Below are 26,646 nucleotides of genomic sequence, written 5' to 3'. Positions count from 1 at the left end.
AACAAAGAAAAACATAGTCTGCTTCCTTTGTTGTATTTCCTTTTTGGTATGACAGACTAAATTACATCTTGATTGCTTGCTCCTTGTCCTCATATTTTCTTCATTCTTGATTGTACAAGGCCTCAGAGTGATAAATATATAAAAATCAACAGTCAGGCTAAATAAATATTTATAATTTTTTCCTGAAAAATTACTTTCAATACTCCTGGATTCAGGTCACTCCTGCACAGTGTAGATAGCTATTGAGTCACTATGTCACATCTTTAATATCAGTCATCATTTTAAAAATATAACAAATGCTGCTTTTCTATGGGGCAGGGCAGCAGTTCTAGTGCTGTGACCTGGTTCTTATTTGGGTAATTGCATTCTGTTCTATTTGAAAGCTTTTTAATGTTCTGGTGAAATGGAACATTCTTCATATCCTCTCAGAACAACTGCTAATGCTTTGAAACATTTACTGGCTGAGGCTTATACCAGAGACAGAAGCCTTTTCTGAGTAAAGAAGTTCTGCATTAGTAACAGACAGCATGATGAATATATCAGTCTACAAGAGGCATCTAAATATGCCAGGATCATTTTCTGGTTTAAGATGAAATCTGCATTTATGATTTGCTTACTCAAAAATTGCTTTTGCTTTGATTTCATAATGGTGCCTAAAACATAGGCTCCAATTCAGGTTTCCTTTAGGACCATACATGGTGGTTTTGGTCATATTCATTTTCCCTACTTCTTTGTAAAAGGATGAATATAACAAAGCACATAAAAAAATTAAGTATTTTGCAAACATCATGTATTAATCTGGGAACAGCAACATTTATTTTCTAGAATACAGATAGTTTCTGATAACTGATATATATCAAATGCATCAGTTTCTCATCCATGCTTTTTGTTTTCCATCTCTTGTGATAGAGCACCTTCACCCAAATACATTCTTCATCATTTTTTATCACTTAAAAATCAGGACTAAGCACTGTGGTTTGAATGACTGGAGAAAGAAGACTGAACTTAGAAAGCAAACACACTAAAGAGATTGAACAAATACAACTCATGGCAGAATGTTCATGCAATAAAACCCAGAGGCAAAAACCAAAGGAAAATATGCCATTTACTGATTTAAAAATGTATCAATAAAAGCATAGTTAGGAAGTCAAATAAGGAAACCTTGAGTTATAGTTTTAACCTTAAATGGTCCCTGTTTTGCTAGTAGATTTTAACAAATTCATTTTGTTTATATCACTCATATTTTCTGTCCTTGGGCCAAAGAGGAAAATTTTGTCTTAACACTGAGAGGAATGTTACAGTTTGGACATCATTGGGTAAGGTCAGGATATTAAGAAAATTCCTTACATCCATAGTAATCATTTGGGGGACTTTAATACATTAATATAATTTACATTAAATTTTATATAAACATTTATAATATACAGGTCTGCATCATATATAATTTATAAAACTATATAAAATACAATAACATTTTTATATTTATTTACTCTCCTCTACTTTTTTTGCTGGTGACTTCCAATAGCTCAGAACAAGTGTCCTATTAATTTATTGATTGTATTCTATTAAAAACGGAACTTGCACACTATTTCAGACCATATTTCTGTCTAATCTCTGTTCAGATTTTTAGGCTAACATTAGCAGATTTGTGGCAGTCTATGTGTCAGAAATATTGCAGAAGTCTAGAGGTTCTGGTTTAATATAAGATTTGTTGGGAATGAGTCATGCAAAAGAATAGGATGAACAGATTTATGATAAAACAAAGCCAGTCAGGCTACTGTTATGCAGCAGAAACTCCCACGAGTACCCAAAATGTAACTGTGGCATTGGTGTCACCGCCAGGTCTTCTCTTTCCTATACATTGCCTCCTTCATCCCTTCTGCCACCACCTGTTGCCACTCTGATAACTGTGCTCCTGCCTCACTGATCTACTTTTCCATGAGCAGTCATAGTATTTTTTTTTTAATTTATTGACAAGGAACCTCACAGTTAGCAGCACAGTATGCAACTTTTTGGTTTGGATTTCCTGGTGTGCACTGGCCCTCCAAAGTGAAAACTGTCATTTTTTAGCCTAAGAATAGCAGAAGTCAAGAGAAACACACCCTACAATATCCCCGTAAGATGTGTTATGGCCAGAATTTCTAAAGCAACTTATTTTGAGATTATTTTTAGAGGAGAGTGATTAACAGCTGTAGCAGGCCTCTGTCTTCCTCTAGGGTTGTATTAAGTTAACATATCCCTGGCATGTATCTCTATTTCTAGAACAAACTGCACGATGATCTTAACATTTGTCTTCTGTTTAGATGACTAACTTAAATTCATTTCCTGTGAGAGGTTTTAAAGACACCTTTTTTTCTGTTAAATACTTAACACAGAACTGGGACCTCTGATCAGTTACAGACACCTCTAAAGATGAAAACAGCACCAGCAATTACCAGTAATAACAGAACTAACAAGACTATGTGACAAAGGAATATTTTAGCCAGAGCTTGTCAAAATCAGCATGAGAAAGTATGTGCCCTTCAATGACATGAATAAATTTTCTTCTTTGGAGTTAGCATAAAGCACAGGAATCTATGTCTCCACATATTTCCATGTCTAGTTAAGGGACTCATCTGTAAATTGTCATTTCAGGTGAACATGAAAATAGGTTGTGTAACTTGAAGATTGTACTCTCTGGCAAATTAGCACAGGATTTATTCCAGTTTAGTTTAGACAGCCTTCACACCTTATAGAAGATCCCATTTAATTAAAGTGGTGTCATTTTTCATGTTCCAGATAAGTTTCACTCTTGATTTAATTTATAAATGGCATATAGTAATGTTAATTTTCAGTGATGTAATTTAATTTTCTCTGATTCATTTAAGAAATGGAGCAATCACGAACCTGCAGGGGCATATCTTCCCTTCCCTTTCTGCTGTTTAACATTCCAAATCAGTGCCTAGTAGGCTTGTGGCTTTAATCTAGCTCTTTTTTATTCAATAATGAGTAATAAATTAAAATCTGATGAGGCTTAAGTACAATGTTCTCATGACAAATCTCTAGTTGTGGGTTTATTGACAATACATTTCTGCTCTCAATTCAGAGTCATGCTTCCTTTACTAAGAATTGGGAACAAGTTATCACTTTTCAGTCAGTCAGATGTGAACTACAGGTTTTGTCTGACACTGACAGCAGTTTGCTCTTTAGACAAGTATCCAGACTCAAAAAATGTGACAGCCCTGTAGGCTTCCTAGGAAACAAAGACCTTGCATTTATTACCTTCCAGTAACACACTTAAAGATGACTTTTGAACTGGGAGAATTAAAGAATATTGGTCCCTTGACAGTTTTTAAGTTAGTTCCACCACTGGATCTCATTTAGCTGTGCTGATTGATAGCATTCAAGTATCTGATGCAAAATTCAGAGCTGTTCTTTAATGCCTGGCTGATTCACAAACTGTTGTCAATATTTTGAGTAGATTTTACTGTTATACAATTTCTGAGTAGAACTGAACATTTCAAAAGGTGAAGGACTTCTGCCTCAGTCTTTGCTTAATTTTAACATCACAGGGCACCTTCCTTTGCATTTTAGCATTTCTACCCAGAATTGCCAAATACATGGATACCTTCACAGGCAATCCTCATACATTGCATCCATTTTTCACCCACAGTTGCATTTTTTACAGAATAACAGAATGAGCCAAATTGGAAGGGACCAGAGTGGAATCATCTGGTCTAACCTCCTTGCTCAAGCAGGGCCATTCTTAAGCACGTGGCACAGGATTGTGTCCAGATGACTACTGATTATCTCCAGCAAGGGAGACTCTACAACCTCTCTGGTCAAACTCTTCTAGGGCTCAATCAGCTGCAGAGTACAGAAATTTTTCCCCTTGTTCACGTGGACCTTCTGTGCATCAGTTTCTGCCTATTGCCTCTTGTCCTATTGCTTGATACATCTGGGAAGAGCCTGATCCATCCTCTCGGCACCCTCCCTTCAGATACTTGTAAACATTGGCGAGTTCCCTTCTCAAAAATCTCTTCTTGAGGCTGAGCAGGCCCAGCTCCCTCAGCCTGTCCTTGTAAGGCAGACGCTTTGGACCCCTCATCATTTTTTCACTGTCCACTAGACCTGCTCTAGGAGCTCCATGTATGAGGAACCCAGCCCTGGACACAGCACTCCAGATGTGCCTCACCAGGGATGAATAGAGGGGCAGGATCATTTCCCTTGACCTGCTGGCTCTGCTCTTCCTGATGCATGCCAGGACACCACTAGCCTTTTCAGCCACAAGGACACTGCTGGCTCAGGGACAGCTTGTTGTCCCCAGGGACCCCCAGGTCCCTCTCTGCAGAGCTGCTTTCCAGCAGGTCAGCCCCAGCCTGTGCTGGTGCCTGGAGTTATTCTTCTCCAGGTGCAGGACCCCACATTTTTTCCTTTGTTCTCTGCAAATTATGGAAAAATATTATGTTGCCACACCTTGCCTTTAACAAGTGGTTATGAAAAACTGATAATTCAGAGCAGGTTGTGAATACTTCAAGGCTGAAGAGTCAGCTTTTAATTTTCACAGGACAACCAAGTTCCTGTTTGACAATTAGACTGTAAACAGAAACAGGAAGAAATGCTGGGGAATATAATAATTTGATGGAAAATTTATCCTTGTTAAGATACCTTGAATTTACACAGGAAGGATGTCTCTTATGAAATTAAAGTTGGCAGCAAAGGCTGCACCAAAGTAAAAGAAAATTATTCCTACTTCCACTTATAGTGCGACTCAACTTCAAGATTGCTTCTATTTCAATCGGTTTTTGAACTCTTGAGAAAGTGCCATAGTTATGTTCAACCCTCTTTTATCTCTGTATTAAAAAGCATTTTCACATAAATTTGGATCACCAAACTTACTTGTGTATTTCCTAAGGGCTCTATCCAGTTGTTACCTTCTTTTCTATGATTACTTAGGATACACAATTCAATCAGGATATTAGTTTTAATACTTCTGAAGATCTACTGACTACTTCTTTCTGAATTTCAGAGATGCTAACAGCTGCTTAATATCACTGGTTGCAGCTTCCTACTCTCCAGCTAGCAAACAAGACCTGCTGCAACATCAGGAATGTTCTACTGCTGGGAGTAGTATTATGTCATCTCATTATCCAGCAGCACTGGGATCAATCATCTTTATACAGTCACTTAACATATTTATATAAAATATATATTTCATATGTACAGATAATTGAATAGAATGTTTTACATAAAGCAATCTTTATTTCTTTTTCCTGAGGCTACACTGGAACAAAACCACTTTAAGGAAGATGATGGGTTCGGGTAAAAGTTCACCAGCTAGGCATTAAGTGAAGTGTAGCATTTGCCCTTTGATACCCCAAGGTGGTGCATTCATTGGCAAAATATTTGAAACAGTTTTTGAGGATGTCATCCAGCAAGCAATGACAATCTGTAGGGCATAAAAGCAGAAAGACTCTTTTCCTCTTTTTCTTCTTTTTTTAATCCTCATGTTCCTACTTATTTTCTCAGCTACGAGTTTATTATATTCTGCATTTCAGAGAGCATTAACCAAAACATAAACAGACATAGAACAATAAATAAAATATACGACTCCTGTAGCAGAAAGAGCTACCACTTGCATGACTATAACTCAATACCCATCTGTTTCCTCCCTTCAGACAATTTATAAAGATAAGTGTCTCACAGTCCACTGCACCTCCCATATTGCTATTATCCCTGTGGGAACTTTAGCACCTGAGAGCAAAAAATTATGCAACATGCATTGTGATTAACTTCCTTTTCCTCATCTCCTTTTACAGCTCTATTGCTTACCTTCTTTGCCACCTATCTCTCTGTTTGCCAATCCCTTTTGCATTTACAAAATGTTTCAATACAACCTTGCATTTAGTAAACCAACAGTTTTGATAGCTTTTAGTAAATCTAATGGTCTAACTTAAGCTAACAAAACACCTGATAACAGACCACAGAGATTAATTACAGTGTGGCATGCCCTTGCTTAGAGGAAATGAAAGTATGCTTACTGTGCAGTTTCTGAAATTATGATTTTAAACAATGCAGTAGAGCACATTGATACTGCATTTTAAGGATTTAAGACTCTATTCATATGTCTTCATTTTGGCATCAACTCTGAACTGCCAAAAAACCATGGGTCTTTGAGTCCTTGAAATCAAAGAAGTCCTTTATGTCTTTAATAAGATACAAAGTGTCTGAAAAATGGTACCTACAGACATCTATGACTCTTACCTGACTATGGAAGCCTAATCACCAAGTTCAGATGTGAACAGTTACCATCAAATCACATTCCTGATGCTGAGTGCTTCCATGACTTAGTTGCTACTGCAAAATCATGATCTCTGAGAAGTGCATATTTAATATCTGCTGGCAGCCTAATGTAAGTGAAATTCAGCTTGCTAACTGGAAGTCTAAATTTTTACGGAATAGGGATGAAACTATTGAAAGAAATGTCTCAAAAAATTTTAACATAACATGAATGTGCTGTTATTTGCATGACAGTATTATGTTTTTATTGTATACACTACATGCTGGGGGCTTTTCATACAGTTGCAGAGGTTTTTGGGAGGGTTTTTTTGGTTTTTTTTAATTTTTTTAATAAAAGTGTTACTTCTGTAGTAGAAGCAAAATCCTCAAAAATCCTCAAGTCTCTCCTTATGCAAACTGCATTTAGTTTTGACCATGAGATCCTAGGCTGTTTGAAGCAGTCTCACCTCCTCTCTGTTTATAAGAAGTGAATCACATTTTTGGTTGTACTATGTCCTGAACAATGAAAGCTCAAAATTGTGAGCCACTGATTAACTGAAAAAAAGGAAAACAGTATTTTTAACTTCTAAATTCTGTTCTCCAATAGGCTGTGCAGAGCAATGTTATAAGGAAGGTCTGTATGGACTAAGACACTAATTCAGTGTAAACAATCTATCATTTTCCGGATTTAAACACTAGCTCACTCACTGTTTATATGGAGCAATCTTGACATACAAATGGAACACTTTAGTCTGAGAAAAGGAACTTACATATTTTTGACCTTCAGCCCATAGTTCAAGATTTTTTAAAGAAAAAGCTATCACGGAAAAAGTCTGTGATTTTGATATTTATACTGTTTGAGGGGGCTGTGTACTTGTTTTGTTTGTCACACAACATTGTCATTTTATTTAAGCCAAAACCATTAGAAATATTTCAAAGGGTCTGTCAAAAAAATTTACTGTTTAAAAGTGTACAGTTGAATGGCTGAATGGTCAAACAAATGCTCAGAAACTACTTAAAAATTAAGTACAAATCTAAACCATTACAGTAGGAGTTCTCAGTACAATTCTATTGCTATTCTTGTTGACATTTTATACAAGAATTGCGCTGAAAAGCAAGACAGATGAGAAATTTTGTTCAGTGCAGCTTTTACTTATCCACAGTGCTTGAACAGAGCAAGAAAATAGACACAACTTATTTGAGCTCTCAGATACATTTTCACATTCTCACAGAATTTTAAAAAATGCAAGTGTATCAAACAAACTTTCCAATGTTTTATTTTTGGTTTCAAAATAGGTCTGTACATAAGTACTTTCAAACAGTTTGCTCTTTGAAAATTTTATATTCAGTATAATTAATATAAAAAACCGTAATTTTTAGGTCTGAATTAAAAATATCAGTTTCAATTTTAATGTCTTGCAAATGAAAACTAGCTATAGATACACCATATGAAATCAGTTTTTCTTTAATGTTGATTGACATACAAATAAAGTGAATAAATGAAAATTAAGAAATTACAACAGTAGAGTTCTAAAAAAATTAAGAGGACATATTTTGAAATGTTCTTATTGAACTTCCAAATGATATGAAAATATCTAAGAGCAAAAGAAACTAATCACAGAACTCCTTGGGTTGGAAGGGACCTTAAAGACCACCTAATTCCAAATCTCCTCTCAGGGGAAGGGACACCATTCACTAGATCACATTGCTCAATGCACTTCCAGATATGGGCATGAGGGTTATGGACAGAATAATGTAAAGAAAATAGCACAAGCTTCCAGTGAAAGTTCATAGAAATCATGTGAAGCTAGTATAAATTAATGCCCACTCACTTAGGTCCAATGAATTTCTTAAGGATAAAGAACCCCAAATATTTTCCTTAAGCAATGACAACTCAGAACAATTACTGTTACCATTAAAGATTTGAGTAAATTTGTCAGGTCATAAAAATGAAATTAGGAAGCACAGAGGAAAACATGGACAATATTTAACTGCCAACATTTAGAAAAATAATGCAAATAGTAAATATTTATATTTCTGGTAAATATGTATGTCTTTACAGTCTCATGGCCTTGTTGGTGTAGAATTTTAATGGACGAGTCATGAGCATCAGTGAGTGGAAACTGCTCAATGCTGCTTTCCTTTCAGGACCCTCTATTCAGGCCATCGATGGCTCTTGACCTCTCCTAGTCCAGAAACAGTAGGAAGGGGGGAAGTCACTGTAAGGAAACATGTCTTTGGAGCACACTTTTATAAAGATGCAGGCCATGAATGCTGTGTGCATATGGGGAAATGGAAATGAGAAAGCCAGGCAGTGGCAATAAAAAGGCATGGCAACCAGCTGACTAAACCTGCAACATCAGGGGAAAACTGAAACGAGCATGGAGATTAACTTCTCTTGCCTCCGAGAAAAGGCAGGTTTGGGATAAGAGAGACATTTCATAGTATGTAAAACAGAAACTCATTAGTCACTGAAGCACTTCAAATTATTTTAATGTCATGTCCTTACAGAACTGGATAGAGCCCCTTAAATAGTTTTTTTAACACTTTTTCTGCTGATAGGTGAAAACATTTCCAACTCCTGGTACTTGCTGGCCAAATAGTTCTTTCCCATGCAACATCAACACAGTGAAACACTGCTGTGCAAGAAATACTCCTATACTCAACAAGTGTACTTGAAAGTACATCATTCTGTTGAACCTCCTAAATGTGTATAGAGGTGCTCACAATAACATCTGAGTTTTAAAATGGCACTTATTATCACATTGCCACAATTCTTTTGAATAACAAAGAAATAAATATTTTCTTCTCTTGTCTACTCTTAAAGGAATATAAAAGCAGAGTCCCAAAGCAGTCTATAAGCCAGTAGTGTTTTGACAAGAATAATGCAGAAAGTACACACCACACTGAATAAGGTTTGTGTGAAGCCACTGCTTCTATAAACTTGCCTTATATGATTTAATAAAACTAAAATAATTTCCAACAGTTATGTTTCTCTTCCCAAGAAGCTGTCCTTTTCAGTTTGAAAATGTTTGGAAAGTAAAACAACAAAAGCAACTATTTTGTGATCACAGGTTTTTTGGACAGAAAATTGCTTCCTTTCAGAAAAGCATGTTACACCTACAGGGCATAACCAAGCATTTAACAGCACACTTTGTTTATCAAAAAATATACTGATTCTACTTAAAGTCAGGAGGACTACTCCTACACCAATTTATCTTCTGTATCTTTCACCTCAGGTTTCCTTCCTGAGATTTCTATATAATGAAAAGTATACGAAAGGTTTCATTGGTCTTGAGATTTTTTTTTTTTTTCCTCACATTAGTAGCTGTCTTATTAAGCTGAGCGGGTTCTGCCACAAAACCAGCATTTTACACAAAATGCCAGCAATTAGCTGGTGAAAGCTTCTTGGTCAGAAGTAACCTGGGCTGAATTGCAACCTGCTATACGTAGGCTAGCCAGCCAGTCCTTTTTAAATGTCCTCTCATTTCCCTGACAAAGAAATTAAAATTTAGAAGCAATGAATACCGCATTTTTCAAATCTTCAGACGAAGACTTTGTGCTTCTTAGTGTAAAGGGCGCTTTGACGTCATGTGATGTCACGCAAAGTACTTTACAATGCTTTGGTTTCTTTGCTACTGTGAAATGGATCTTTTATCAGGAGGGGTTTTGGAACAGAGCTTAATCACGAAAAACTACATTGAACGTCTGGAGGGGACAGTGAAAAACAGACAAAAGGGAGCCGCCACTGCAAATAAACAAAGCTTGTCTTTTTCTCTGCTCTCCAAAGCAGCGACCTAACCAGAGGCTGGTCCCCTCTGCTCAGCGCAGAGCCGCACTTCTTGGGATGGTGAAGCGAGAGGACAGAGCAGCGGCACAAGAGGTGGGGGAAAGGCATGAGAAGACAAGATGATCAGGAGAAGCCAAAAAACGCTGAACTAAGGCACAGGGCGCCGGACGCGATGGGAAAGGGATGCGGGTACGGCGAGCGATGGGAGGGGGACAGGCGGAGCGGAGGAGGAGCCGATGGAAGTGCCGCTGGAGCAGCAGCGGTTTCCAGAGGCAGCGCGGAGCGCTGGGACCGGGAGGCGGGAGCCCGCGCCTCGCAGCGCAGACCCTCGGTAAGGGACGGGGCTGCAGGCGAGGAGGGGCGGAGAGGGAGACACGGGCGAGGGGGCGTGGAGCCCGCGGCCAGCCCGCCCGGGCGGTGGGAAACAGTCGGGGGACGAGCGGAGCGCGGAGTCAGCCTGTCCGCCTCCGCCGGAGCCTGGCAGGCACCCTCCTTTCCTGCACGCCTCCCGCACACGCTCCCATCGTTTCCCCTCTCCAGGCTGCACCGCCCCCGTCCCGGCGGCGGGGGCCCGGGCAGAGCCGTCCCCCCGAGAGCGGCACCATGTGAGCAGGAGCCGCGCCGCCGCCGCAGCGGGCACGTCTAGGATGTGAAGAGCCGTCCGGCTGCTCGCACCCCGTCGCTGCCCGGCTGCCCGCGCTCCGTCGCTGCCGGAGATTCGCCGGCGTCCATCGCTGCCCCGGGCCAGCATGACCGAGGTGAAAGCCAAGGAGCCCAGAGCGCCTCCGCCTGCCACAGACGGGGCGGTCCTGCTGCAGGGTCAGCCCGGCCGAGATCCCTTCCGCGAGGAAGAAGAGTCAATCGACATCTCCCTGGACGGGCTGCTTTACCCCAAGAGCAGCGACGAGGAGGAGGACGAAGAGGAGGAGGAGGAAGGGGAGGAGGAGGAGGAAGAGCCGCAGCAGCAGCATCTGGGGCGGGAGGACGGCCGGGACTCTCTCTGCTACCAGCCAGGAAGCGGCTCCCTCTCGGTCAAGGACTGCCTGGACACCGTCCTGGACACCTTCCTGGCGCCCGCGGCTCATGCCAGCTCCACCGTGGCCGCGGCGCCCTGGTCTTTTTTCGAGGCGGAGGAGGCGCCCGACGGCCCGATGAGCAGCGGCCCGTCGCAGAAGGCGGCCGAAGCCGCCCCGGGGGATCCGAGCCCCTCGCAGCCCCCGCCGCGGCCCGCAGCGCTCTGGCCGCCCGGCGACGCCCTGGTCCCCGCCGCTAAACCGCGGCCGGCGGGGCCGGGGACCGGCGCGGAGGGTCCCGGCGCGGCGCCCAAGGGCGATGCCCCCGGCGTCGGGGCGCTGCCTGGCGGGTCCCGGGCAGGGGACCCGGGGCAGGAATACCTGCACGTGCCGCTGCTGCCGCTCAACTCGGCCTTCCTGGCCTCGCGCACGCGGCAGCTGCTGGACGGGGCGGAGTACGAGGGCGGCGCGGCGCCGCGCTGCTCGCCCCCCGCCCCGGACCTGCCGCCCTACGGCTTCCCGCCGCCCGACGCCAAGGACGGGCCCTTCGCCTACGGCGACATCCAGCCCGTCATGAAGATCAAGGAGGAGGGTCTCGGCCTCGCCGCCCGCTACCCGGGCGGCAGGGCCACCCCTGCGGCGGGCTGCCACGACTACCCGCAGGCTCCGCGGGCCGGGCAGGAGCCCTCGCTGGAGTGCGTCCTCTACAAGGCGGAGCCCACCCTGCTGGCCGGCGCCTACGGGCCGGCGGCGCCGCCCGACAGCCTGCCCTCCACCTCGGCCGCGCCGCCGGGGCTCTACCCGGCCCTGGCGCTGAACGGGCACCAGCCGCTGGGCTTCCCGGCCGCCGTGCTCAAGGAGGGCCTGCCCCAGCTCTGCCCGCCCTACCTCGGCTACGCGCGGTAAGGCGGGGGCGGCGGGGCGCTCGCTGAGGGACGGGACCGGGGGCGCCGCACTGCGCGGCCGGAGAGCTGCGCGCCTCCTCCTGCTCCGGAGGGACGGGTGGGCGTGCCGCATCGCGGGGATGTTAAGGGGGTGCTGAGGAAGGGACAAGTTTCTCTCGTCGAGGGCCTCTTTGGGCTTTCAGGTAGCGCTCGCAGCCCCGTCCTCACTCCGTGCGCTGCCTGAGCACGCCGCGGTGTACCTGGCTTTGGGCGCAGTACCGCCCCGGGATGTTGGAGTGCTACCGCAGCGGGACTTCAGCGCCGCCCGATCCGGAGACAGTGCCCGGCCCCGGCGTGCGGCTCTTCTAACTTGTCCTCGCTTTCAGCGTTACCGTATTCATCAGTTCCTAAATATTTTCCAAAATAGTGTTCCCCATTTGAAAAATAACAACCCCCCCCCAAAAAAAAAAAAACCAAAAAAAGCAAACCAGACCCAAAACCCAAAAAACCCCAAAAAACTCAACATCACAAAAAGCAGTTGATTTCACACGAAAAAGGAAACGAAAACACTTGTATATTGAATTGCTTGAATGAAATGGTGTACTATCATGCGGAGATGTGCGTTACCTAGAAATAGATGCAACTAAAGGTGCGTGCAATGTTGCAGTTGCAGTGGATATCCTTTCTTTTAATAAATGCAGTGGTTACCTAGATTAGTCTGCCTTGGAGACTAATTGGAAATGTCACTGATATCCCCATCAGACTTAGTTACTGCTGAGAACGCTGCAGCTGAATGGGGGGTGAAAAACTGATTATTAAAGATTTTTTTAATTGAAATGAAATTTCATGTTTCCCATGTGAAAGAGGCCTTTGAAATTCAGTTGACATCTGTGTGATTCTGTCTCTGTACAGGAAAAATTAATCGTCACTATGACTCCACTCACAAGAGTTGTTGATTTGAGGAAGATGAACATTTTAACAGAGTGTCCTAGATGGTACCTTTTTTGCTAAATGTTTAAAATGCAACTTTCTGCTATTTTTTTATTTTTTTTTGCAATACTTTCCTGTATTGCCATAGTAGAGACAAACTATTAAGCAGAAAGGCTTTAGTTTTTTTCATGTCTATATCTTGACTACAAATTTTAAAATGAAGTTTTTAATATAAGACTCCTTAATACAGGTAAGTAGTTAACTGCACTGAGATCGATCTTTCATTTCTTTTAATTCTTTTTCTTCTCAAGGCCAGATACGGAAACCAGCCAAAGTTCTCAGTTCAGTTTTGAATCACTACCCCAGAAGATTTGTCTCATCTGCGGTGATGAGGCTTCAGGTTGCCACTATGGAGTACTTACCTGTGGAAGTTGTAAAGTCTTCTTTAAAAGGGCAATGGAAGGTACTATAAGATGCCATTGTTCCTAGTTATCTGAAATAAGTCTTCTAAACACTAGGGCATGCTGTTTATTTATTGCTCATTTTTATAAATATTGTCACTGCAGTGAATTTTTGTTTTAACAACTGTTTAAATATTACAGTGGATATTGACAAAGTTCTCCTTGTGTTTTTTTTTTTCTATTATTATTTGTTTTACTTTACTTTTCTGTTATTTATTATTTACTGTTTATAAGTTAGTCTTTCCACATAGGCAGAGTTAAATAAAAAAATTTGTGCATTATACAACTTGTTTTGAAAAGTATAAATGGTGTTCAAAGGAAAATATTGTGGATATGAACTAATGATAAGCGGATAAGAATTTATTTTGACTTTGTTCTTTTTTGAAATCATGAAATTTTTCTTGTTTCAAGTTGCAAAGTTTTGGCTTCCTGGAAGTTATGGAAGTTTTTAAAATTTCACTGAACCTTTTCAAGTAATAGCAATAAATGTGTTTGACTTGTTCCAAATAGTCATTAAATTGCAAAGCCAAGCTTCGAGATTAATGAAATAGTAGCAATATCTATGTTTACTTTTTCATTTTGGATTCTATTATACACCTTGTCCACTGAGATTTTGAATACAAATACAAGAGCAAACTGTTTTATATGGTTCAACAGATAAAGCAGCAAAACAAATCCTTCTACTTTTTAGGCTTTGTCTCCTGTTTTGATTTTTATCTGATACTGCCAGAACTATGATATTCAAATTTCTGTTCCATGTATTCAACAAAACCATTGTTCTAATGGACAGGATTCCTTAAAACAAAAAACCTGCATCCTGTATTTTCTTGTTGTGATACATAGGTTTTTCCACTTTATAGAGTTTATATGAAAAGGGATATTTTGGAAAAGTAAAAGCTTAGCATAATAATATAATTAGATTTTTTGTTTCACTGTGCTGTTACTTTCTACTTTAAGCATATGCTCCTGTTCTTCCTTTAACATTAAAGCATGAGCATATGCATATGTTCTTCGTTTAACATTAAATATTTGCGAAGTGATATTGGTGGTCTAAGTGAACTTTTGAGCTAGTGCCACATTTATCCAATGCACTCAATGGATTTCATGAGAAAATTACTAGAAATATTTGTGTTAGGCTGCGAACCTCTTAAGTCACTTGCAGGAATACATTTAAGTTTCACTGTATCTGCTAGTTGGTCTCCTAGTTTGCCCTTACGTTTTTTTGGCTGGGTTTTTCTAATTCAGCCAGATATTCTTTTAAAAAATCAGAGAGCTGAAGTTTTAATTCTAAGCATAGTGTAATTTATGAGTACTGTATTTTAAAATAAATTTTATTTTCACTTTTTTACCTATATAATAATGTTGTAATATTTTCTTTGTAGTTTTTTCTGTCAATTTTAGATTTCTTCTTTTTTCTAATTTAGGACCCAGTTCTATTTGCAGTAGATGGACCTGCTCAAAAACATATTATATTACTATTCAGCAGAATTATTTTAATGAAAAATGTTATGAAGGAATAACTTGATACAAGGAACATCTTAAAGCTGTTTTCACAGTGTATATTTGCAGAGTCTTAACAGATTAACAATATAGAGTTATTTATATCCTTACCAGGTTATTTACAGACAAGAGGTCAATGCAGTTAGATAAACAAAAGTCTTAGGTTTTACATAGCATCTTCATAATTTTAATTTTTAAATGAATCCACTGACTGAGAGTCTGTTGAGGAAGTGTGTTTGGGTTTTCTAGTAAGGATTTTCAGAGAATGTTCAAGAATGTACATCAGAAACCTGACTGTAATCAGAAAAGATACAGGTTATTGAGTTTGATGGGAAGCAATGTCAGTGTAGGCATTGGCAAAAGGAACAAATACAGCTGTACATGTTTTTGTGTAAAAAGTGGAAGACTACAGGGCGTTCCTTAGAGATGGACTGATGGACTAATTATTTTCATTGCAGTATACTATATAATTATCAGCACTGAAATAATCCTATTTATTGATGGATATTTAATTTTCTATGGACTTAAATCCTTCAAAAAATTCAATATCAGAAATAATGATGGGAAATTGCTCCTCTGTAAGAAGACACAGAGTATTTGTATTTTAAATGCAATAGAAAATAGTGTTTAAAATTCTTACTGGCAGTCGTATAAATTTGAAACATATTTCTTCCATGAAATGTCCCCCTACCCATAATTTCTCTGAGCAGAAATTCCTTTTTTTTTTTTTAATTTTAGTGCTACTACAGATGTGGAATTTTTAATCATAATTTATGCAAATAAGATGTTAAATTTTGTGAGTAAAAATTCCTGGTGAAAACTCTACTTCATGTAATTTCCATACAGTAGTGTTCTTTATGAGAAATTAAAACATGATTTGAAATAGCTGGATTTTGCTATTTCATGGATTTTCTCTATCGTGAGAGGTTTTTTTGTATGTTATGAGGTTTTGTGCATAGGTAAAAAAGTACTTGATATAGGAGCTTTGCATTTGTTGGAAAAGGCTTATTTTCTATTTTAATTATTTGCGTAATCTGATATCATCTGAAATCAAACAGCCTATATATTTTTTATAATTTTTTTTTCACAGAAACTGCTCCATTCATACACTACTGATTTTACCTTCCCTGGTGTGAGAAGAATACTTTTTTGGTTAAATACATCCATTTGAATAAAATGAACTGCTCTGTTATCCAGAAAACTCCTTTTTTTTTTTCCATATCTAGTCTTTTTGAAATAAAAGTGGATTATTTAAATTGTTCAGACTGAACAATGATTTAAAACTGTATATACTAATTATGATTTAATAATACATTTGAATTTAACTAATGCATACACATGCAACTTAATGAGGGGTCAGGGTTATGTGAGAATCACAAAGATTACTTAGAATGTTTCTTGGCACTGAATTCTAAAATATATGTGCACTGTAGATACTTTCTGTCTTTTGGATTCTTGGTTCCCCATATGTGGCTATATATATGAAAAGGCTGGTGTTGATACAATAAACATATATTTCTCAAGGCAAAATCTTAAAGCAAGTTAAACAAAAATGCAAGTCCTTTCTTTTGGAACCTGTAGTATAGCAGATATGTAAAAAAGTACTGCAAGTGAGGAGGAGAAAGGGGACAAAGATACTGGGTTGGTTTTACTTAGGAAACATTGATCTGCATTTAGAGGTTGTACATTTTCTGTTGGACTCTTACAAATAACTGTTAGTCTGTAGATTCACTTAATGTACAAAGAAATGACAAGGCTTTTAAAAAATATTTCAAAGATCTCCATTGAGTATAATGAAAACAATGAAAGTTACAGCTATTTATATTCAGTAAAGAAATTTGAAGAGACATAATTGGATTCACTGTGCTCATGGGGTAGGGCTGTTCCTGTGTCATTGAGATGAGAGTGATGACCTTTTTGGAGATAAAAATCAAAAAAATTCAGAAATAATATTCAAAATGCTTTAAAATATGTATAATTACTATATTTGTAAGCTAATTTATTCTTGATGACCAGGTATTGTTTAACTGCTACCATATATCTCATTCATGGTAATAGAAAATAGAGGAGAATATTTCTAACATTAGGAGAATAAAGATTAAGAGACAAACTTTTACTTTCCAATGATTAAATTGCCAAAAAAGTCATTAGTGATGTCTTACAAAGATTCCATAATGTGAAATGATGTAGGGCAGCTATGATCAAAATGCTTATGGAATGCCACAATAAAATGTTTTTTTCTTGAGAGGAACCCAGTGTTCAAAGTTTTGGGATTCTGGTCCTGTTGCTAACACAGGGTTTCTTGGTAGCCTGCATTATTTCCTCCTTGTTGAAAGTGTCTCTTTTGCAGTAGTTTTACTAATGAAAATTTTGAATTATCTATATCCTGCAAAAAAAATTCAAGTGTTGTTTTTCCTATAATAAAGCCTCATTTTTTATTTCTATTCTCTATTTATATTTGCACTTTGCTTACATGGTTGATCTCTAAGGAAAAGTAGTTGTCCAAACCCAGCTTATGAGACCAACATGATTACATGATATTACAGCACATCAGTCAGAAAGTGACTCTTGGTTTGTTTAAATACCTGGGAACATGTTACAAACTGATCAAGTGATTGTAGAACATTTATCTAGTTTTAATATGTGCTTCAAGGTCTGGGTAACTGACCTTAAACTCTGTTGCATCAATGGCATCAGGGAACAAGCTCATGCACATGTAGCAGATAACATTTAACTGACTACGTGTGAACTTTCCTTCCTTCTGAGATCTGAATTTGGTAAACTGACAGAAAGTAAGATTTCCATGAGAGTTTTCACTGTCTGTATGGTGAGGTTTTGTGGAGTATCTATCTGATGATGAGCTACACCTACACAGTAAGAGAGCTGATCACAACTTCAACCAAACTTTCTGATAAAGTTTATCTGACCTTATCAGTGTTATGATAAGCAGTTTTGTGATGGCAGTGTGATTCACTATGTGCATAATGCAATACTATGTATGAGGAAAAGTGTTTATCTAAACAGTTATGCTTTTCCCTAGCTTAAAGAATCTAAAATGGTATGGCGTGCCAAGTATTAAAAAAATGCCAACCACTAGTAGAAAATCCTCTTTGAGAAGAGAGGAATAATAGTGTAGACACCCTTTTAGCTGGAAACTTGATGAAACGGGTGTTGAAATTTCCTTTTTCTCCTAACTCTGAAGGGTTTTCTAATTCTTAATCAAACTGTTCAGTCAGGATCTTGGGATCAGAATTTGGTATGTACTATAAATCTGATGATGATGAAATGTTCATCAAGAGTAGAAAACATGCAAACACACAAAGCATACACATGGCAAGCTGAGAGGTAAAAATGCTTTTCACTCAATAAACAGATTTGATGTTATTGAAGTTCTTTTATTTTACACATGGCCAAAATGTGCTAAAGTACAGTAAGCTAGGTGTATTTTCAAATTCAATGTACAAAATTGCTTTGATGAGGAGCCTAAAATACAGATGGAAAATGTCACTTTGTGAGTTTAAAGAATTTGCATCATGAAAATGAAAAAAATCTGCATTGATACATAATGATATATCTTCATTGTACTTCTGACTTCAAAAGGATTTGTTGTCCAGCAGTTTGACAAACTGCAGTTTGATGAATTGATTTATATGAAGCACAATATTGAAGTGAGCTGAGGTGTCATCTGTTCTGGTGCTTTGACTCTGGAGCTAATGCTGGGCTTCCTACTGCTCTAACTGTGACTTTACCACTGTTTTCCTAATAAACGTGGCTTAGTACATAATCAGCTGCAGAAATGTCAGTTACTAAAATTTTTAGTTTAACTTTTAATGTAGTATTTTATAAGCAGTGCCATATATTATTCTAAACATATTTTCAGGGGATTAGAAGCCATTTCAGGTAGTGTAAAACTGCTTGCATTAAAGAGCTCCAGGAACTAACTGCTCAGGCTTGCAGTCACCCTCTTCTAACTTCCCATGTGCACAATGTGAGCAACCTGAACTGCTAACCTTAAGTTCATTTTATGGTGAATGGAGAGAAAGTACAAATTTTAGGAGGAAATACACTAATATTCTACAAGTACATATTTCTAATATGTACTTGTGATGAAAATAGCAGTACTCTTGACAGTAACTATTTCTCAGTACTGAGCATAAAGGAGTGTCAGGTGACTATGTACATGGTCTGCATTTAGTGATATGAGTCCTACCCACATCACCAAGGTAGCTAATATAGTTTTGTAGTATATAAAAGAAATATAATAAGCACATAAAATACTAATTTCATATTGCTTAAGTATTATATATAAGGTATTGTAGATATCATTAAAATTTTTCACATATAAAAATCATACTTATTTAAAGTTCTAGAATATTTATAAATTATATTACATAAGTATATAAATTAATTATTTATAGTAAAACTGTTCTCTGCTAAAAGTAGATTTGATGGTGGATTCAATGGTGTCTGTCACCTTAAATTGTGTATTTGTTCCACAGTATTCATGATGTACCACTAGCAGTGTTTTAATAGATATCTACATTTTAGAATCTAATTAATCAAATATATTAAAATTATTCTAAGGTGTTTCAATCAAAAGGCAGCGATATCTGAGTGTTTTGCATATTACTTTTTTTTGCTACTAATATTTCTGGGTTTTTCCACCTTTATTGCTCGTATAGTGGATGACCCAGTCCCACTGTTTCAGTTGTAGGAAAGTCAAGGAATATAAGAAAATATACAAGAAACAATTTATCATGGCAATGTGCTGTGATAATTCCACTAAAATAAGAATGATAGGATGACTGAAATGCAAATATAGAATCTTATCTTGATAGAAGAATCAAGGAATCTGGAGAACAACTGATGCTTTAGTGCTTCATACCTCTGAAATAGCTGGTATGTTTCTAAAGGTTTTGTGTTCAAATCCCATGTTCTGTATTTGTAAGGAACAGACCCCCTAATGACAAATATGCTGACACTTCCATCATTTTACATATTTATATCCCTGATGTAGTTAATTACTTAAAAATTATGACTAAGGAACATGATGCCATAAAAAGGACTGGAAATAGTGATTTGTAGATGCTGCCATATCCTCCTGAAGGGGTATTAGCTGTGGGAAGTTTTTCCTATTGTCAGTTCCCTTATTTGGACTCCAAGACTATATGTTTCAAGGTGTTGTAGTGGTAAACAGTATAGGCAAACCAATTGAAAATCAATATGAAACAGCATTCCTAATTTTGCAGTTCATTATAGTTTCCATTAATTATGAGTTAATCTTGTTCCATTTTGTTTTTCTGTGGTTTTCATTTTGTTTTCTTTCTTTTTCTTGTTGGAAATGATGGAACAGACAGGGAAATATAAAAAAAGATTAAAAAACAGGATTTGTAACTTCTGACTCTGTCTAGAAGCAAGTCAAAACAAGATAGCTACATTTAATTGTTCTATTTTTGTAGATATAATTTAAAAATTATATTCTCTTTGGAGAAGTGATTTTGGAAGGAAAAAAAATAGTATTGCAGGATTCACAGCAAAAGGCAGCAAGATTTTGAGATCAGTATATTTAGTCTATTAGACTCAGTCAAAGATGTTATAAACAATCATTTTTATTGCTTTCACTATGAATTAAATTATTATAAAGAAAGAAATTCTTCATTATTTCAGTTAGATTCCAGGATGGAACATATTCACAAGTTCCTCTGCTTTCCACTCTTTGTCCCCTTTGGTCCACTGAATCCTTAATTCTTTGCTGAGGAGCAGGTCTTTCTTTATATATAGCCTATTTATATAGGCTACAGAGTGGAAGTCGCAAAACCTACTTAAGAGCTGGAAGTGAGAATTTTACTTCAATGGGCCAAGAGGGAAATGCAAATCTTTATCAAAAGATCATGCATGGTAAAGTCTGTGATGGATATGGGTTTTGGTTAAGTAGTTGGAGTCAGAAGTCTCACTTCAGGGACTTTTTTCTATTTTTATAGAAAACACAGAGAAATAAAATCAATTATAAATTAAAACCTCAACAGCGTTATCTGAAGTGTGTGGAATCTTGGAGACTAATAGCATGGGATGGCATGCAGGGGCATGGAGACTGTGTAGTATAGATTCCTAGTTCTTCTTGACTTAAAAAAGCCACATGCTGAGAGGTAAATTCAACCCACATTTTCTGTTTTGTGCTTTGAGACAGTGTAAATAAAAGAGTGTTACATTTAGATCTAGACTAAATTCTATATAATTTTACTTTCCATTTTACCAAGGATGGAACTAGGCATTGGCACCATTAACTTTTTTTTAGGTGTACAGGTGAATTAGTTTTCCATTTAAAAAAGTTTAAATCCATGTTTAATTGTCAGCTTCCACAGTTCTATTGTGTTTTTCGTTTTGGTTGTGTTTTTCCCTATTGATTTAATTGGTACTTTTTCAAAAGTTTGTAAGATGTAGAACATGCTTTTAGAAAATTATTGAGCAAAACCTTGAGGTGAGCCTTCAGGAAGCAGAGTCGATGTTGGGAGACATTTAGCAGTAAAATAATTTACAAAGAGATGCAATAGATATCTGCAAACTTTAGACAGAAATCTAAAACTGTACTAAATAAAACACCATTATGTGGTTTTGCAAAGATTGATGGTTTTATACAAAAACATTGGCAGTTTATAGAGATACAGGGAGGCAGAATCACATTTAGGAGGGAGAAAAAAGAGTTGATATAGTACTCTTCTTTGCAGATAGAAGGAACTAAGAGTTTGCAAGAGTTTTGTGATTAAAGTCAAAATTCTTTACAGATAAAACTGAAAACTACCAAACAATTGAACTTAACGTGTTTTCCAAATAAGTTGCAGCTGAGTCAAAAAGAGTGGAATACATTTTGGGACAGAAGGTGTCAGGGAGAGGTGGAGTTGAGATGAGTGGAATGAAAAACTCACACAAAGGTGATAGGATATGACAGGATATGACTGTGGTTTCTTAAAAGCCTTAAAAACAAGGAAGATGTTATAACAGTAAGTATCAAGAAGTGCCTGAGTTTTTGTCACCATAATTCCCTGAGAGAATTGGGTTGGTAGCCTTTTGGCTTTTAAGCAAATTTTACTGTGCCTAAATTCTAGTAACAGATTTCATTTCTGACCTGGTATACACTGGGCAGAAACACTGTTTAATCCTGTTTAATCTGAAACTTCAGAACATATGAACATGGAAGTGTAGTTTTCATAACTGTGATTCCATTACTATATGTTTTGTAAATGTGAAAAATGTTCTTCAGTCTTAGATTTATAATGAGCAGGACAAGGTTTTTATGGAGTCAGACTATCTTGTGAAGAATTAACATTCCCTGGAAAAGAGGTCCAGAAGAAATCTCCTTTCAGGGGACCAAAGAAAAGAGGTCCAGAAGAAATCTCATTTCAGGAGACCAAAGAAAAACCCCAAAACAAGAAAAGCACAAAGAAAACTTTATCTGTACTTAAGCATTCCTTTCTAAATGAGCTGTGCATTAAAGCAATAGAATGCCATGGAGCTGAGAAAATACTCATGGATTTTAATTAAATTTACGGAGTTTTTACATTGTTGTTGCTTATCAGAAGACTGAATGTTTTTTGTAGCTCATAAAGGCAAAGAAATACAAAGAAAAACTGCAAGTAATCCCAAGGAAGAATTGTTCAAAGTAAGTGTTTTGCTTACTGGTCTGCTGCCAATAGCAAGATGGATTTTTATTAATTTGTCTGCTTTTGGTAATGTTTCCTGTGAGGAGGAGTCCAGGATTAGAATTAATGGGACAAAGTAAATGAGAATTTCTTCTGATTAAAACATTACTAAGGTCGTTTTTGTTGCCAGGCAATGTGTGTGGCAACTGTTTTTGTTTACCTGTAGTTAAAAAAAAATTGTTATGAAAAGGAATTTCAGACAATTGGGTATCTTTCACTAAAATTAAGAATTAAACTATTTATCTTTTAAAATGGTAGCACAGAAGCAAATGCAGAATTAAGCAATAGACTAAGCTAATCTAAACCACAGAGTTACAGCCTACTTCTATTTGTCCTTTTTGACTGTGTTGGTCAGCTGGTATTTCAGCAAGTTTAGTACCAAAATACTTCTCCATCAGAGGCTTTTTGCTTTGCGTAAAGGGCTTTTTTTGCACACTACCCCAACTTCTTAATTCTGTTTGCTGTCAGAAACTCCGCATCAATCCAAGCAAAATGTACTTAAGTTCTAAAACAGGATCAATAACTTCACAGGAAAATAAGTTTTGAAGAAACAATTGGTCTGTCTTTGTGCTTGATTTACTTAAGAAATATTATTAGTATAATAATTTAAGCATAAGTTCATGCTGCCTGCTAATTATTTTAGAATTTCATAGATGAAGAGTTTTGCCCTTAGACCAAATAAAGCATCATATTCAAATAGTATCATGATTGGTCAAAAGCTAGCATAAAATGAAGGTGTTCTTTAATGGTTCAAGTACACTTTTTTGAATCTTCAGTTATTTTTGCAACATTTATACACAGAAATAATTTTGTCATGTTAGAAAACATAGTGTTCACCCTGTTTTTCTCTTCCCTGCAGGGCAGCACAACTATTTATGTGCTGGAAGAAATGACTGCATAGTCGATAAAATCCGTAGGAAGAACTGCCCAGCATGTCGCTTGAGGAAGTGCTGTCAAGCTGGTATGGTCCTGGGAGGTGAGCTGTTTTTCAAGTGGATTTATAAAAATAGGTCATCAAATACACTACCTTCAGTCTGTTGAGGTTAAACAACAGTACTTTGATAGTGTAAAAGAAAAACCACATTCAAATGTTATTTTTGGAAGAATTACTTAAATCTGGAAACCCTGACGAAACACCTTTCTGTAGGAATCACTGTGTACATTTACATTCATTTTTTTGAAGAGAAAGGAATTATGTCTTGGGTGTGTATTTATTAATAATTTTGGATCAGGTAATTTGATAGTGGTAAAAATAGGTAGATTGAAATTGACACTAGAGTTAGGAATCAGTACTGTGCTCTTCTAATTTATGTTATACCCTTCATAATTGCTTTGAATACATGTCATCAAAATTGTATCCTTCTGTTCTACCAGAGAGGGCCAGGCAGTGGTTGCACCAATACTGCAGGTTTTGCATATTAGGTGCTGGGAAATCTCATCTTTGTATTAGTTCTTTCTGTAACAGATTTGGGGATCTTTATGTATCATTAAACGAAATTGAGCACTTTGCCTTTGAAAACCTACAGGGAGAAAATGGTGTATGATCAGGTAGTCACATGGCAAGTTTTGATGTGCTTACAGGCAGGAATGATGCTTATTTTTTCTGTGGTTTGTTTTTTTTGGTGGTTGTTTTTTTTTTTTTTCCCTATTTTGGATCAGCACAAAGCTTGAAAATATGTGGCTAAGACTATAAGAAATCTTAATGGTCATATAAAAGTGATAGAAAGAAAACTCCCTTCTTAATGGGAGTTAAAAAAAAAGGGGGAAGGACAAAAACCTGTATTATTTCCAATTTAATCTATTTTAGCCCATCAAAGCCATCTGTCTGTCTCCTCGCTCAACCCTACATTCCCTCCCCTACATTTAAGTATTGTTTTTTATCCCTGAAGGAAGAGCTGGCACTATATACTGTACATAATTTCATTATCTTGCTGATCAGCATTCATTGATAATGTAAAACGTGTATAGTTCTCAGACTGATAGTCTGGTTGCACAGCTCTGTGTTTCCAGCTCCTGTAAGCTGAATGCAAGCTCCATGGAGCTGGAGTACTCAGCACACACGGGCTTTGTGCCACTCTTACGTGGTCAGTCAGTGGCACCTCTCAGTTAAAAAAAATAAAAGGAGCTGACAAGCACATTGGTGCCACTGGGCTGAGGGGAGAGGGACAAAAGGAGAACATGTCCTTTGGATCCTTCTCAGATTGAAGTGGTGTTTTAAGACTAAAGTAGCAGTGCAGTAGAGAAATAGTATTACTACAAAGGCAGAACCTAAAGCCCTGTTTGCCCAGCTTTGGAAGAGGAGAAAGCCAAGGAAGCAGAGGTCCTGAGTAGGCTGTGGAAAATACAGAGTAAGAATGAAGACTCAGGAAGAGGAGTTGGCAGATGTAGTGCCTGCCTTTTAAACTTTGGGAGAACATGCAAGGTTTGATCAATTTGACCTCTAAAATATACACCTGTCTAAGGCAGGTGGCTTAGACTAGATGATCTTTAGATTCCCTTCCAATCCAAACCAATTTTTGATTCTAATGGGTGTAACACAGATAAAAATTCATTCCTGACTGTGAATTTTGCACAGCTAGGAGTTTGATTATGAGCTAACCGAAATTTTCATTTATGATACCCTGCATAACACCAATAACTAAACTCTGTGTGTTTCAATGTCACAGGCAGCAGTTTCAACAAGCAGAAGAGTGTGAGATGACTCACTATCATTGTCTAGTCCTTTTGCTTCAGCATTGTCTGCATAGTAATAGGAAAAGTTGCCAGCAGGCTTGACTTCATCCTACACTTGGTGTGCATTTATGGATGCTATTTTCCCTAGTGTTTTTTAATATATACATTTTTCTCTGGGTGTAGGTACTAGGAACAGGAAAAAGTTGGACACTTTTGCCAGCAATGTTAATCAGATGATATGTCCTCATGAGTGTATCCTCATAATAAGATGTTACATCCTCCTACAAAACCTGAGGATAAAAGTGCTCTGACTTTTATTTTATTACAATCAGGTAATTAGGAGAGTAAAATCTTCATCTTTCTCGTCACCTTTTTGGATCACCTTCTTTTTCTCAGCTGTTACAAAGCAAGTGTAAATATTTTCTTTGTATTTAATGCTAGATTTTTGTACCTAGCCAGTTTGTTGTGTTGCTTAGTCATCTCCTAAGTATATCTAATCAAAATTGTTGCCCATTTTTTTAGAAGCCTGTGCAGTCTAGTTTCTCTAGTTCTTAGAGGGACATTGCATTTCATCAGATCTCTGCCCTGATATCCCCATCTACACCGTCCTCTGGAAAGGAGTAATCTGACAGCAAATAGAAAGCAGAAAAAAGGAAATATTGAGTGGAGTTGTGATTGTGGCACCTCTGGTTTTTTTATCAGCTGCTTCATGTTAAGTGCCTCAGGTGCTCTTAGTTATGTCAACAGTTCTGGGGGGGATTAGGAAACTAATTGTTTTATGCAGGCTGAAATGGAGTGCTTAGTACTGAAAGAAGAAGAAAAGACAAATGTAGACCTAAAATGAGGAAAACTGGAGTGAAATGAAACTATTTGTAAATGAGGATTTAAAATTCAAACTACAAACAAAATCTCAAGATAGACTGTTAACCATAACACTCTATGGTTATATTGTTGCCCTTCTTCCTTTTGCTTATCTGCCATTTCTTATAATTCTTTTGTTGTATCACATGAGCAATAGTTCCTGTCCATGACTTGATGTGCTGAGCAACGCAATATGATTAATATTTGGAGTGTTACAGGGCTTAGATAATTTTCCCAAAGGTATCAGTGATCAAAGGGCTGGGAAGCCTGCCATATGAGGAAAGGGTAAACATGAACCAGAAGTGTGCCCAGGTGGCCAAGAAGGCAAATGGCATCCTGGCCTATATCAAGAATTGTGTTACAACCAGGATTAGGGCAGTGATTGATTGTCCCTCTGTACTCAGCACTGGTGAGACCACACCTCGAGTGCTGTGTCCAGCTCTGGGCTCCTTACTACAAGAAAGACATTGAGGGGCTGGAGCATGTCCAGAGAAGGGCAACAGAGTTGTGGAAGGGTTTGGAGCATAAATCCTATGATGAGCAGCTGAGGGAGCCAGGGGTGTTTAGCTGTGAGAAAAG

At 38.2% G+C, this 26,646-nt stretch overlaps 1 protein-coding gene across 1 annotated transcript in view; it reads left to right on the top strand.

Annotated features, from left to right (window-relative positions):
- Positions 1-10,410: 10,410 nt before the first annotated feature.
- PGR (progesterone receptor) overlaps positions 10,411-26,646 on the top strand; it is a 32,079-nt gene continuing 15,843 nt past the window's right edge. The window contains exons 1-3 of the mRNA XM_021529398.3: positions 10,411-11,963; positions 13,187-13,338; positions 23,393-23,509. Coding sequence (XP_021385073.1) covers positions 10,798-11,963; positions 13,187-13,338; positions 23,393-23,509 — 1,435 coding nt within the window. The 5' untranslated portion in view covers positions 10,411-10,797. The remainder of the gene's footprint in view (positions 11,964-13,186; positions 13,339-23,392; positions 23,510-26,646) is intronic.

The sequence above is a fragment of the Lonchura striata genome, chromosome 1, assembly GCF_050655825.1.
Source record: "Lonchura striata isolate lonStrDom1 chromosome 1, ASM5065582v1, whole genome shotgun sequence".
Taxonomy (NCBI): Eukaryota; Metazoa; Chordata; class Aves; order Passeriformes; family Estrildidae; genus Lonchura; species Lonchura striata.
The sequence above is the reverse complement of the archived record's forward strand: the minus strand, read 5'-3'. Positions and strand labels throughout refer to the sequence as shown.